The sequence below is a fragment of the Vidua macroura genome, chromosome 1 (genome assembly GCF_024509145.1).
Source record: "Vidua macroura isolate BioBank_ID:100142 chromosome 1, ASM2450914v1, whole genome shotgun sequence".
NCBI classification, from domain to species: domain Eukaryota; kingdom Metazoa; phylum Chordata; class Aves; order Passeriformes; family Viduidae; genus Vidua; species Vidua macroura.
This window is the reverse complement of record NC_071571.1, coordinates 17,034,040-17,047,960: the sequence shown is the minus strand read 5'-3', so window position 1 is coordinate 17,047,960 and position 13,921 is coordinate 17,034,040. Positions and strand designations below refer to the sequence as shown.

Genomic DNA, 13,921 nt, shown 5'->3' with positions numbered 1-13,921 from the left:
TTTTTACCAAGTACAGGTGATAAAACCCCCAGCCTGTAGGCAGCATTTTTATTCTATATCCCACTTCTTAATGTTTTCCTTCTGGATGTGACACTTGGGTCTTTTCCCCTCTCTGGCTCAGAAGACACAAACTCGTAGCACCTTGAAGAAAGTTTTACTGATCTGTCTCTAGGATTCCATAGGATGGGAGATGTTCACCCTGTTGTGATGATACTGTTCTATTTCACATTGCTTCATTAAGCAGCAGTAAATGGGTATAAGCACAAGCATTAATCCAACTATAGAGCTGTAGGAAAGGTGTTGTACCCATTAGTTAGATTACATATTGGTTAAAATGGGGTGACCTGGCTTCATAACTGCTTCAGGGAATGGTTAATTTATTTTTAGGTATGAGCAGAAAGTAGCATATGGACCTCAACTCTTGTCACTGAAAAAACATAGCTTGAATTTGGTTGTTCTCCAGGTTAAATCATTTACTGTCAAGAGTTGTCCTCAGAAACCTGCTAATTGTTGCACTGCAGACAGGTGTGTTGTTTTGTCTAATCCCAGTGAATTCTCAAAATGATAAAAAATTGCTCCTCTGCGGTTTTTTTCCTTATTCACAATTAATTTCTTTATAGTTAATGTATAAGTTTGAAATAAATGGCAGTTACAATCACATTAAACAAACCCTAAGTTACAGAAGGAGCATAACAAAGCAAAACAAACTAGGAGTCCTATGGCTGTTCTGAGTGTCTGAGCTCAAATTTTGAGGACCTGAAAAGACTTGATATCATGTGGAGAAAATTAATCAGGTTTTTAATGATAACTGAAAAAAGACATTAAATATCAAAGGTATGCTTGTCTAATGCAACCTTACATCTCAAATGTTTTTGTTGTGTCTCTTTCTTTTCGAAAAACAAATTGCCCATGTCAAACAATTAAGAATTAATTCATCAATAAGTGCATTTGGTAATGCAGTTTTCTGGAAAACCTGAATGCTAGAAAGGCTAGAAATTGCAATAGGGAAATGCAATATTTGGAGATATGCCTGTTATTCCTAAGGGATTTTACTGTTGCTGATGAGCAGTTATACATACCGTGGAGGTGTTATGAAGCTTTGTTTCCAAGAGGAGGAGAATTTACTACCCTTAGTTTCTCCCAGTTAATAATTTCACATTGTGCAACCTGATTCTTCTTTCCTGCATCATTGCACTTCAGACTTCTGATCAACTATGCAGTGACCTCCACAGACTTTAAAGTTTTTCGAGTCTACAGTCAACTTCCTGAAAATCTGCTTCAAGATTCATCTCTCCTACTTTCCACTTCTGTGCAGTGTTTCCAAGGGGAGATTTCTGTTCTGAGTTGTTCTGTTTAGTTAGTTGCCACCTACATGTGTTGAAGCTTTTGAAGACTGCTCTTTCAGAGTTGAGTATGTTGTTCTCAAACTCTTAAAGAAATATTATTCTGAGGTCTGTAATGAATAGTTCTTCTCAGACTCCTCTCAGTCCATCCAGTTTTGGTGCTGATGCATTGCTTGAGATTGCTCCATGACGGTTTGTATGCCTAATCTTGAGATCAGTGCTTTCCATTTTAGGACTTTTTAATTTTTCTTCTGCAATGGAAATGTCACCTATCTATTAAGAACGTGGCCCTCAATGTGCTAATGTCTCTATTACTTTCTATACCATCTTATTTCTGAGTTTCTGCATTTTTCAAGAGTTGCCTTAAAATCCATGAAACATAACTTTTGGTCTAGGTCCATTTCATTCCAAATCAGTTCAGTGTACTAAAGTTCTTTTCTTTCTTTGAGACACCCAGCCTAAAATAGCAATAAATATTAAATTAGGCTAAATAGTTCTGGAAGTTTTTATAGCTTGTTCTCTTCTCTAGTATATCAGAGGTGAGGGATGGGCTTTACATGGTCTAACAGGTTACTAGGTGCTGCCTGCACTTGAGAAAGAGGAAGCACTGAAAACTCCGAGTAAAACTTTGGAGTGGCTATTTGCAGTGCAGAGATTTTTGTATTATTATTACTTTTTTTAAAAATTACTTTTTACTCTGAACATCACATTTAAGTATAAGCTCCCTTTAGTCTGTGGGGGGAAGTAGGCACCTCTGGAGGGCAGCGCTGAGGAGCCTGTAGAAGGATGATGTGGCCTGGCCTTTGCCTACAGTGCTCCTCATTGAATACAGAGGGAGCTTGGGCTGTCTTGGAATTTAATGATGCACTTGTTTTCCCTGGTTCAGGTGTGTAGAACATCTGCTCCAGATTCCTGGTCCCAATACAAATAGCTGGATTATAATATCAAATCACCCTCTTTGAATGTGGTGAGGAGAGTGAATATAGAGAGTAAGACTTTCTCACATGCTGTGTTTTATGGCTCATGGAGATGCCCTGTGAATTGTTCTGAAATAAAGTGTGTTTCAGGGCTGCTTAGGATTACTTGAGACTGATACTGATCTGTGTTGCTTTTCATGAGGCAGAAAACATTGTCACAGATACACTCAAATTATGCTATTTTAGAATCCATGTGCTTTAGAATCAATGCACATGAAAAGTAACTAACTTATTAAAGAGAATCATGATTTTACAGGCAAAAAAGAAATCACAACAAATGCACTAAATCTATTTCTGTATTTAAGGTTGTATGTATTCAAATACAAGCATGGGATTAATTTTATGATGTTCTTTAAAAATCACCTGGGTGGCATATGTGATTGAAATAAAATGACAGAAGAACCTGATCATCTTGAATATAGACATTTATTTTTGCTAAATTTGTTTTAATTTCTCAGGTTTTTTTTTTCAATATCTGCTCAACACTGTATAAGTGTTTTTTGTGCATAGATTTCTATTAAACATTTTTTTCCCTTTTGACTAGACCAAAAAAGTATGAGCACTCTGGCCCTCTTAGCCAAGCAAACTGTCCAAACAATTCTTTTGGAAGGTAAAAATTATCACATCCGTGTAATTTAAGAACTATGTCTTCCTACTGGGAAGAAAAAAATTGTTTCATTCCTATTTCCATACTTTCTACTATGGAGTGAATTTTGAATTTGCAGATGTGGCTGGCTTCTTCTGGACTTCATTAATTACCCATAATGAATTAATTATGTTAATAACATAATTTGCTTGATATGATTAGGGTAGATTGAAGATTAATGTAGATCATGCCAGCAGAGTATGTCACTCATTTTTGCAGTTTATCCAATTACCGGTAGCTTCGGTTTACCTAAAGCAGATTTATCAGACAGACATCCTGTCTTTATTAGGGAACATGAGGAGATGGAGTGTTCCCTGCACTTCTTCTGGAGGCTGGTCATGCTGTGGTCTCTGGCTTGTGCCCACTGCTGCTGTTGCTACAGGTGCATAAGCTGAAAATGAAAAGTCAATAGTTCCAGCAGAGATGTCTGCAGTAAACTAATCAGCACCGGCTGGATTGAGATGTCCGGCTGGTATTTTAGTGGAGAGAGTTTTCTAAATTGCTTGTTGTCAAAATAAATACCAACAAAAATTATCCTGAGGAGGATAGCAGACACTGCTGTCCTGCTCTTTGCTGTGGTTTAGCAGGGTATTTCAAAGTCCAGGTCTGTCCCCATTACCTTTTCCAAATAATCATCTTAATAGTTGATGTCAATAAAATTCCTACCTTGACTCATGAACCTGCTAACATGTAGTTCAGAGAGAGCATGTGCAGCAAGGGAGGAGGTATTTCTGAAGAACCTAAACCGTCAGATAGCTTTTTTTCTTACAAATTTTATGTTAAATACTTCTCTGGCTTTGTTAGATTAAGACAAGGAGATAAGTATTTTTGGAACTCTAAATACTCTAAATACTGCATGTTTTCTTTTCCCCAGGTAGGAGTCACTATTTGGAAACACTCAAATAACACCCCCCCCCCCCCACACCTTACACTGTATATTTGTAGGGATTTCAGCTATAGTATAACAAGATATAAAAGTCTGTGTGAGTCTCTTTTATGACCTGTGTCTTGCATTAAGTGTACTTGACAAATTGCTCTGAATAATTTAATCTATCACGTCTTGATTTAGCTGCAGCTCTTGCAAGATTTATTTTAATATAGACTGCTTTACCATTATGTTTTCAAAATATTCCTTTTTCCTAAAATCACAGATGTGGTCTTAAAATTAATTGTTAGATTTTCCTTGGTTTTAATAAAATAGTGAAAATACATATCCTGTAAACTATTATTAAAATGTATCAGTGGTTTGGCAAATGAACGGGCTGAAGAGATGTCAGGGTTTAGACTTGGTTCAGTTTGTTAAAATGTTTCTCTTTCTGCTTCTTTGGTTACCACGTTTCTTTTAAGAAAAGAGGCATTAATGCTCCCAATAAGTTTACGATTTTTTTTTTCACATGTGAAGTAGGTAAACTAGGACATTCAGTTGACTGTTGTGATTTACCCGAGTGGCGTGTCACATGGAAGAAAATGTAGCTGAACAAATGAAAGAAGCAATTGGATTATAAAAGTTAACTGGCAGAAGAAGCAAATATTTCAGAAGATATTTTCACTTTGCAGCTTGCTTTGATTTTCCACTTTTAAATTTTGCATCAGCATGAACAATTTTTGGTGCGCCTATACATTGCTGAGATAAAACCTCCTGATGAAATTATTTCTATTAATTTTGAATTATGTTTTTTGAATGTAATGCAAACTATGAAAATAGAAGCTTTGAATGATTAAGGAGCTCAGCTTCTCCTCTGTATTTCACTTGTGCTTCTCTTCTCAGCCTTAGTGTGCATGAAGCTGGAGCCCTGAATGCCCCATGTGCTCATCTCTGCTTTTAGTTGCTGCTGGCAGATCACATTTAATAATCTTCACTTGAAATCTGACCATTTGCTTGATCAGAAAACCCACATTTTCATGTATCTTTCAGTATTTAACTGGAAAGTAATTGAAGACTTTTTCGTATAAGTTTAAAAAGCATTGAATGAAAGAGTGCAGAGCATCAGTGCTATATACACTGCTCTTAGCACTCTTTTTGAAGACAGGAAGACAGATATTTTTAAAATATTTGGGTAGTTGCCTTTCAGTGAAGTCAACAGCTTTGACTCTCTAACTAGCCCCTCTAAGTATCTTTAAAGTCAGATCAATTACTATGCATTAATTTTGTGCTTTCAGGCTCTGGTTGGTGACCTACATGGGTCAGGAAAAGCATTTTGTTCTGTACACAGCTAGGTAGATTCTGGTAGGCTTTACATTTTCAAACACAACAGTTATAGTTGTTTTTGAAGAATCTTGTTTAAACTTAAAGAATCTTGTTTAATCTTCTTTAAACACATTATAAACTTCTGAGGCAGTGTCTTGATTTCAGTGGAAAATTCAGACATCCAGCCAAGTCCACATGTGGCCAGTTCAAGTGTCTGAATTGCTGAGATGAGTCAACTCTTATGTCCTCAGGACTGATTTCTGAGGCTGTTCAGGCTACTTTTAGGGTAACTGTATTAAAGACTGTGAGGTTGTCAAGAGGGAGCAAATATATGTATGAGAGACAGACATCTACCAAAGACAGAGAAATAGCTGGCACATCAAAGCAGATGGGTAAGAAGGTCAGTTGGGCCAACCAAGCTCATTACTTTTTGGACTCCCTGAAAAGTATTTATTTACTTCTTTTGCTTTATGGTACTGGTGAGTTAGAAGTACACTTGAGTGAGAACAAGGAAAGCATAGTGTGCAATGCAGACTTTATTTTCTCTTCTGCCTTACATGGGACATGATTCAAACTAATAGATTTTTTTTCAGCCTAGATTTTTCAGTGTTAGGTAGTTAGTTCATTGTGCTACGCTTAAGCATGGTCTCAGTGGAACTTCTGAGCCTCAGAGTCTTACCCCTGTCTTTTAGTGCTTCTACAGGAGCATCCAATAACCAGCAATGGTCAAGAAAACACCTTTCTTGGACAAACATTTGCCCCGAAGCTACTGGACTTTCCACCTCCAGCACCTCAGTGCCTATAGCCCCTTAGACTGGGAGACCTCATACTTCCTGAATGATCATGTTTAGTATCTCCACTCCCTGGGCCAATACCATTGAAATCTCTCCTTGTATTTGAGAAGTTTGCAGCTGAAGTTAAATAGTTTATTCTATTACACTGAAAAGCTAAGCATGATCTCTGTGTTTGGAAACAGATGCAGAGAACATACATGATAATCCAGTGTTTCAAGGTAATTTCTGTTTCTCCTCAGTTCTTCAGATGGCTCCCACAGCAGCCTGGGGTAGAGGTCTAGTCTTCTTGATAATAATTGTTTTTATGCTTTGTTTTTCCCCTAAGAGGATGTAGACCTAGTGTCCTGTCTTTCTTTGTATCTCTTTTCTCTTGTTGATTGTGAGTTGACACTTGGAGTACCCTTCAACCCTTAGCATTTATAACCTGTTCAGCCAGGGCATCAGTTGATGTCTCTCATAAGCTGTTTTGTGACAAAGTCCTGGTTTCTCTACTGTAAAGTCCTCTTCTCTACTGTGTGGGCCTTGTTGGGCATAAACATTCATTTGTTGTGATCAAATCTGTCTACAGAGTGCAAACATGTCTCTTTTTAAAGCCATTGTGGATTACATGTTAATTTTTTATTATTCGATTTTAGAATACTATTCATTAGGCCAAGGAAATAGGAACAGTGAAGTTGGATCATTAGTAAGGCTTAAGCAAAGGCTAGAATTTATGGTGCAGTGCATTTTCAGGCCATGTGTTCAAGCCACTTATAAATAAATATTTCCAGAGCTGGTAGGATCTGTGGTGTATCACTATTTTTCTTTAAATTGGAGGAAATACATGACAGCATCTTGGAAATCATATGGATGTTTATATTCCTCAAAATAGCCTTTTCAGGGTGTCTTGTCAATAATTAATTGAGATCTCCCTTATGAACACAGGAAGGAAAAAAAAAGAGGGAAAATAGTTGAAGATGTATCTGTAAAAAGACATTCTAAGTATGCAGTATTTTGTCAAACCAGAATGATCTTGAAGGTTCTGTTTGCTTAATCTCCAATTAAATCTCTCAGGGGGCTAAATGAGCTCTACTGTAAAATATGTATTCCATAAAGAACTTAAGAGATCTGTTGTTACTGCCTGATGGAGATGAATCCATAGAGTGATAAAACCTAGTGATATCAGAGCACTGATGAATGAAGTTCTAGAAGTCTGCCCTTTCATTTTACACTGTGCTGGTGGTTATGTGCTTATACTGGGTCATGGTCTTCCAAAAAACTTTACAGGCAAGACATGTCTTTGCTGAAACACAGACAGAGGTTTAATATGTATTAATAGATATTATACAATAGGCAATGAAAGAAACACCAATATCTACAGTTGAAAATATAGTGGGAGGGAAAAGGGAATTTCAGTAGGCAGAATTTCAAGCTGGACTTTGTAAGGGTGATGAGGAAAAATTTTTTGTCTTCTTTTATGAAGAAAATCAGAAGATCTTTCTTAAATGGCTGAAAGGATTTTGCTTGTGGCATACATCTTACCTGAAATGCATTGCCCCTAGCAGCACAGTGCTTCCAATGCTGTGTACTGGGGGGTTGATTCAGTTCCAATTCAGAGGCAAGAATAAAACCTACTGAGTAGTTACTGTGGTTTTGTGCAGCAAGTGTGTGCTTTACAGAGGCATTTGAGCTAATAATCCCATGCAGCTCTGCTTTAAAATGGTGAAATTTGCAAGGTTAGCAGGGTTTGATGGTACTGTGTGCTCACAGGCCTATTATAGTAAGATGTAATGTCTTAAAAAGCACATGTGGCTTAAAAAAATGGGATGGAAATGGAAGGAAATGTTCTTACATAATTAGGCTAGGTATATATTCAGCTGTTATCATACCTCTAAAAAGTTGTGTGTGTAGCTGCACCAGAAATATTTGTGGCTAGCACAGGGCTGGATAAGGAGCTGTGCCTTCGCTAATATTTAAGCAGATGATGTGAGCTGTGAGTCATGTTTTGAGCAGTGGTGCCCGTAGTGTGCACAGGCTCATGAACGCCTTCATTCATCCCATCTGTTGAGATGGCACTGTGCCCACATAGAAGTGGATTGGTCCTTTCCTAGGAAGCGTAGTGCCAGACTGTTATGAGTTTGGATAGCAAGCTTATCTAACATTGCAAACAGCATCTCTGCTGCAGGAAATCCCTTATCAGTGTTAGGGCTGAGGCATTAATAGGTGACTTGATGTACCCTGGAGGATATTTGACGTGTTGGAAGAAACTACTGAAACATGGCAGAAGGAGGAAGGCTGCCCATCCCTCAGCACGGCAGGACACTGAGAGGAAGTGTCTGATGGCTTGTTGCATAGCAGAATTGCCTAGAGACAGCCCTAGACAGCTGTTGCAGTCAGGCAAGGACAGATGGTGTTGGGCAGTGGAACAGATCCTATGGATCTCTTCACAGTATCTCCTAGATACTTGTTAATGGAATTAGCCCAAAAGGCATTATCTTGAATGGCTGTGTGATGTCCTGCATTGAACTGTGCAGAGTACTTGCAGAAAATTCTGAAGTTCAATTTTAAAAAGTAGATAGTTTTCCTGTAAAGTCCTTTGGTTTAAGTGAGCACAATTTTAAGACAAATTTGGTTGTTTGCAAATGAGAAAAAAAAAATTACTTTGGCATCACTTTTGTCTAAAGTGAGTGACTTGCACCTCAGATCCATCAGCAGATGATGCTGGTGCTCAAATTCTAAGCTCTGAATTTCATTTTCATCCATATAACATGGATAACATCTCTGTCCACAGCACTAGGAACTAGATGATCTTGAAAGATCCATTCCAACCTAAACCTTAATATGATTCGACAACCAAGGGCAAAGAAAAGAAGAGTTGAAAAATTCTTTGGGGTTTTTGGAGTTAAGGTCCTGCTCAATTTTTTTCTGTTTAGTTTTAGGATTTTTAGCACTGGCAATACGTGTATTTTTTAAAGCTCTTTGGCTTCTGGTCTTTTGAGACATTATGGTGTTGCCCATTTCCTCTCAACATGAAGTGTAGCAATTTAATGATTATAGAGGAAGAGGAGTTTTTGATCTATTCATGTGACTTTTATGGCTTAAGAATTGAAGTAAAAAGTGTTTGTCTTAAATACATTACAAAATTGTTACAGCTGGCTATAAAGTGCTTGGTTTAGTCCTCCTAATACAGATTATTAATTGACATATAGTGAAGCAAATGCCCTAAAATAAATGCTGTAGTGCCTTTCTAGTCAATGGACATGTGTACTTGAAGCCTTTAGGCCAAGCTCCTGTCCAAGCAGCTGCAGCTGAACTTTCTCAAGGTACTTGTTTTTAGCCTGGGGTTATCTGTGAAACTTGCATTAGTAGGCCTGATTTACTAGACCCCTTAAAACAGTGTAGGAAGAAATTATACATTTGATTTAGGCAGACTGATTCCCAGTCACTGCACCTTGGGGACGTGCACAGTATTAAAGTAGTTTTGCCTGGATCTGGTGCCAAGGTGAAAGGCAGAATTAACTATCTTTTAATGTGCACAGTAAAGTTAACCTGAAAGACAAAAGAGCATTTTGCTATACACAGTTTTGCTCATTATTAATATTATAGGGCTGATATAAGGTGAGTTTTTTTAAAGAATCTTTCTAAAGGCTGTTTATCTTTTAAGAAGCAATGGCACTGAGCCTATAAAACTCATTAATTCCCCCTTTTTTTTGTGTGTGTGTGTGTCTGGATGAAATATGTTATGTTTTTGAATATTCAATTGTTCTGTGTTAGTTCTCTTTGCACTTCTCTTTCCTACCTGTTCCAATGAGGAACATTTGCTGTAATGTGTGAGGTGCTTTCATTGACTTCAGCTGTTGTCTTTAGACTGTGTGTGTGTGTCTGTTCTTCATGTCAGATGAATAACTGAGCTGGCTGATCGCTGTGTCAGCAGGTTAAGTCCCTCTTCCGTGTCTGTAATTCTCCAGCTCTAAACACTCTTGACAGTTAGCTGGTGACCTTAGGAAGTCTTTTCATCTCTGACTCCACAAGTGGTGGCGTGACTACAGGAACAATGTTCTGGCAAGGACAGTAATAGCTTAAACCACGTTGAGTTTAAAAGCAAACATCTAAACGTATTTGTCCAAATGACAAAGACGAGTCACAGTTCGTGAAGTCTCACGCACAGCTGCAGTAACTGGGACATGAACAGCCACTGTTTGGCTCATCTTCTAGTTTCCAAATAATTTTCCCCAGATCTTTTCTTTTAAGTGGCAGAAACTGATGTCTATTGCATGCCAGGAGCCAGCAAAACTGATAACACATTTCTTTATGTACAGTAAAGATGTTTTGTCCCATCCATCAGCAAAACCTCCCAGCATTTTTAAGAAGATCATGGTCTATTGCATCATAAATGCAAAAAGAGAAAATGAAATATTGTCAGATTTTTGGTGGGCAGTGTAGTCTTTTAGAATGGAAGGATTCCCTTATTTTGCTGAGAGCAGCCTGGATGTGTGGTTGAATCTGGTGCTCATCCTAAGCTCCTCACTTGGAGCTCAGCAACCTTTTGCTGCACATTTGTTGTCACTTGAAGAAGATTTAGCTCTGGGGATAACACTAGGGAATGGGGGTTTTGATGAGGTAGAAGAAGCTGATATAAAACAAATCCAAGACTTCTCTGTGTTATGTTCCTCTCTTTTTTTGATTTGGTTTTGTTTTGTTGTTGTTTTTTATTTGCTTTCGTGGTTTTGGTTTTTTTTTTTGTTTTTTTTTTTTTTGGTTTTTTTTTGTTTGTTTGTTTGTTTTTGATTTTGTTTTTTGTTGGTTTCTGGGTGTTTGTTTGTTTGTTTGTTTGTGGTTTTTTTTTGTAGGATTGTAGTGCAGCCCCTTGGATCCAATCCATTAAAGACTGTTCCATTTAACCATTGTGCCTCTGAAATTCATGGTGCTTATAAGAGACATAATTCTGACAAGAGCTTAGGGCAGTCACCTGAGCATCCTGGTGAACCCTGATGGGAATGGGAATGACATATGCTTAGAATAGCCTTCTGCAATGCCTAAGAAGAAAGCAAAATGTACATGTAGCAATTCTGGCTCTTCAAAGCTTGGGTCCATGACAGACCATGTGCAGGAATAGGTAGAAATGGACTTTATGAAGGCACCATTACGATTCTCCATCATATAAACATGGGAAGATCCAAAAGACTCAAACTTGGATGAAGTCTTACTTCTGCAGTATCTTTCACCACAGGGTGAAGGAGCAGTTAAAATGTGTCTATTTCAAATGGGAAAATGAGAACAGTTTTCTCCAACAGAGCCTTGCCTCTAGAGCCTTCACGGTGAGCTGTCACACCAGCTCACACCAGGCTGCATTTGAAGTGGTGGTTTCTTGGCTGATATCTAGCCAAATGCCTCAGCTGCTCATACAAATGATTCAATGGCAATCAATGAGATTTTCTAGACACATGCAGTTAATGTTTCAACAAGCAGCAGCAGATGAAATTGCTGTGTCAGACTGCATGGCAGAGAGAGCTGTTGCCCTTGTTTAGAAAATTCTATGCCTGGAGAGTTTTCAGACCTTCCCATTTCAATTATCCGAAAAATTCTGCTTTCAGATCAACTTTGAAATGTTCAGAGTCTCTGTACACCAGTCTTTTTTTGACATTGATTTTCTTGTTTGGAAGAATCAAAGATGAAACATGGTGTTTTCTATCCCCCAGCAAACCTCAGGAGACGTTACTGCTACAGACTTTGCTCAGGTTCTGCAACTGTCCTAATCTATATAACTGTATATTTTAGGATAAGAAGTCATTGCTGCCATTCAGGTCTTTCTGAGAAACGTTTTGCTGGATGCTCTATTTGCCCAAGCATGGTCATGTATATGTGGATGCATTTTGGTTTTGCAGCTGATTTTCCAAGGAGAAAAACTGCTGCCTTTCCTACATGGACAGTTTGTCAGAATCCCAGAAAATGTCTACATTGAAGCATGTCAAATCAGAAAAAAGTTTTGCACCCAAAGGATGGTTGGGCAGTGGAACAGGCTCCCCAGGGCAGTGGTCACAGCACCAGCCTGACTGAGTTCAAGAAGCATTTGGACAATATCTCAGGCACATGGTGTGTTTCTTGGGGTGCATTGCCAATAGTTGGATTTGATGGTCTTTGTGGGTCCCTTATAACTCAGTACATTCTGTGATTCCATGTCAGTCTAGTAACAGTGAAAAAAGGCAGATTAAATTTTGCAGCACAGTTTGATTCAGCAAATCATATTTTTAAAAGGAATAGTTTGAGTCTGCTGTATAAAAAAGCATTCCAGTGAAGAACAGCAGCTTCCATCTCTCTCAGCCCACATCTGCCATTTTTGCCCCCACTCTTCTAAAGAATTCTATGTCACCCAAAGGATGTAGTCCTGGGCTTTTGGCCAATATCCTGAACTTGAATTCCCACGCAGTAGAGCATTTACTTAGGAAAATAATATGTGGCAGCCAGTAGGCACAATACTATCTCTGCTGCCAGAATGTACTGACTGTAAATGAAGCTGTGACAGATGGCCTGAAATGTTTCAGTGCTTCCTTCTCTAGACCAGGATTACCTAATTAATTTTTACTATGGTGCACTGGGTTGTTTTATCAGGTTCTGGTCAGACACATTGAATGCATGGGATCTAAGTTTGCAGGACCAAGCAAGGTCTACATGTATGGTAGGGGCAGTTTTCCAACAAATTCCTGGGGCTGCAGGCTCCTGGTGGGACCAGGGAAGGAATATAGGATTAACACTCAGGACACCAGGGACAGTGTCTGCTGGAATGAGAAGAAATGGACTCCTGATTCAAATTGTGACTGAGTTTACTGAGCAACCCTGTTTTAGAGAAGAGTAGTATTTTACTTGATAGTGAAGCTTCTGTATGCACTATGCCTACAGAAGTAGCTTTCTTTTACTGCTTATGGAGTGTTGTCCTTGTGCATGGTCCTTGGTAGACAGGGCAAAAGGCTGGTAGGACTTTTTAAATTGTGGTTAGAGAAATGAATCGGTGAACAAAAAGGTTATTTTCCTTAAGAAAGTGGTGATGTATAGGGAGATTTGATATAGCTTAGGTGCAATATATGGTGAAGAAAGAGTTAAATGTGACATAAATATTTCATATTTTGGCTACAAAGAGGCCAGTGCAATCATTTTTAGTTTGGCAGAGAAAAATGAGCAGCTATCATTTTGCTAGGTTTATTAGGAGTGACTTTGAAGCGTAACCTAGTAAATACAGCCTATCAAACCAGAATTAAACCAGCTGCATATCACTTGAATTGCTCAAGGAAAACATCCTTGTCTGTTCTATCCTCCTCTCTGGTACATGTTTTCACTCAGTTAAGAAAAGTCAGTGGAATTGCATTTAAAAGTGTTGTCACTTCACAGTCTGTCACAGGGCTTTTGCCAGCTCCCTTCAAAAAGGAGTTGGTGCCTAGAGCTGTGCCAGCTGGTTGATCTGATCATGCCGGTGCTTTACTAGAAAATCTAAATATACAGCAGTACGAGCTGAAATGTGTCTGCTGTCCTGTTTTGCAACTATTCTGCATTTGAATGAAGAACTACTTTCTCATGAAAGCAGTACTGAAGCTCTCTCTATCTTTCTGTTCTATAGGTTGTCATTTTGTATTTTGAGCCAAGTATATTTCGCTGTGTTCTCCTAAGATGGGTTCGTCTTCTGGGCTTTGCTACTGTTTATGGAACTGTGACACTCAAGCTGCACAGGTATTTCACATATTAATTTCCATCTCTATGGGAGTATGTGCAATCTGTGTGGGTACTTAGATGGAAGAGCTGCAAATATTATCATAAACAAGTGCCAATTCTGATCTTAAACCCACCATGTTCTTCTTCTCAATTTTCCTGCTCAAATTATATGCTACTAATCTGAGTTGAGAGCTATGAATGCTGACAGGATTTGATAAAAAATATATATACATTAACTGTTAAATTGTGCAAGAACCCCTTTTCACAGAGGTGAATGTGTTTTCCTTGAATAT

General features: G+C 38.4%; 1 protein-coding gene across 1 annotated transcript in view; it reads left to right on the top strand.

The window, feature by feature from the left end:
- GPR158 (G protein-coupled receptor 158) overlaps positions 1-13,921 on the top strand; it is a 187,315-nt gene that overhangs the window by 120,681 nt on the left and 52,713 nt on the right. The window contains exon 6 of the mRNA XM_053972486.1: positions 13,537-13,646. Within this exon, the coding sequence (XP_053828461.1) occupies positions 13,537-13,646 (110 nt within the window). The remainder of the gene's footprint in view (positions 1-13,536; positions 13,647-13,921) is intronic.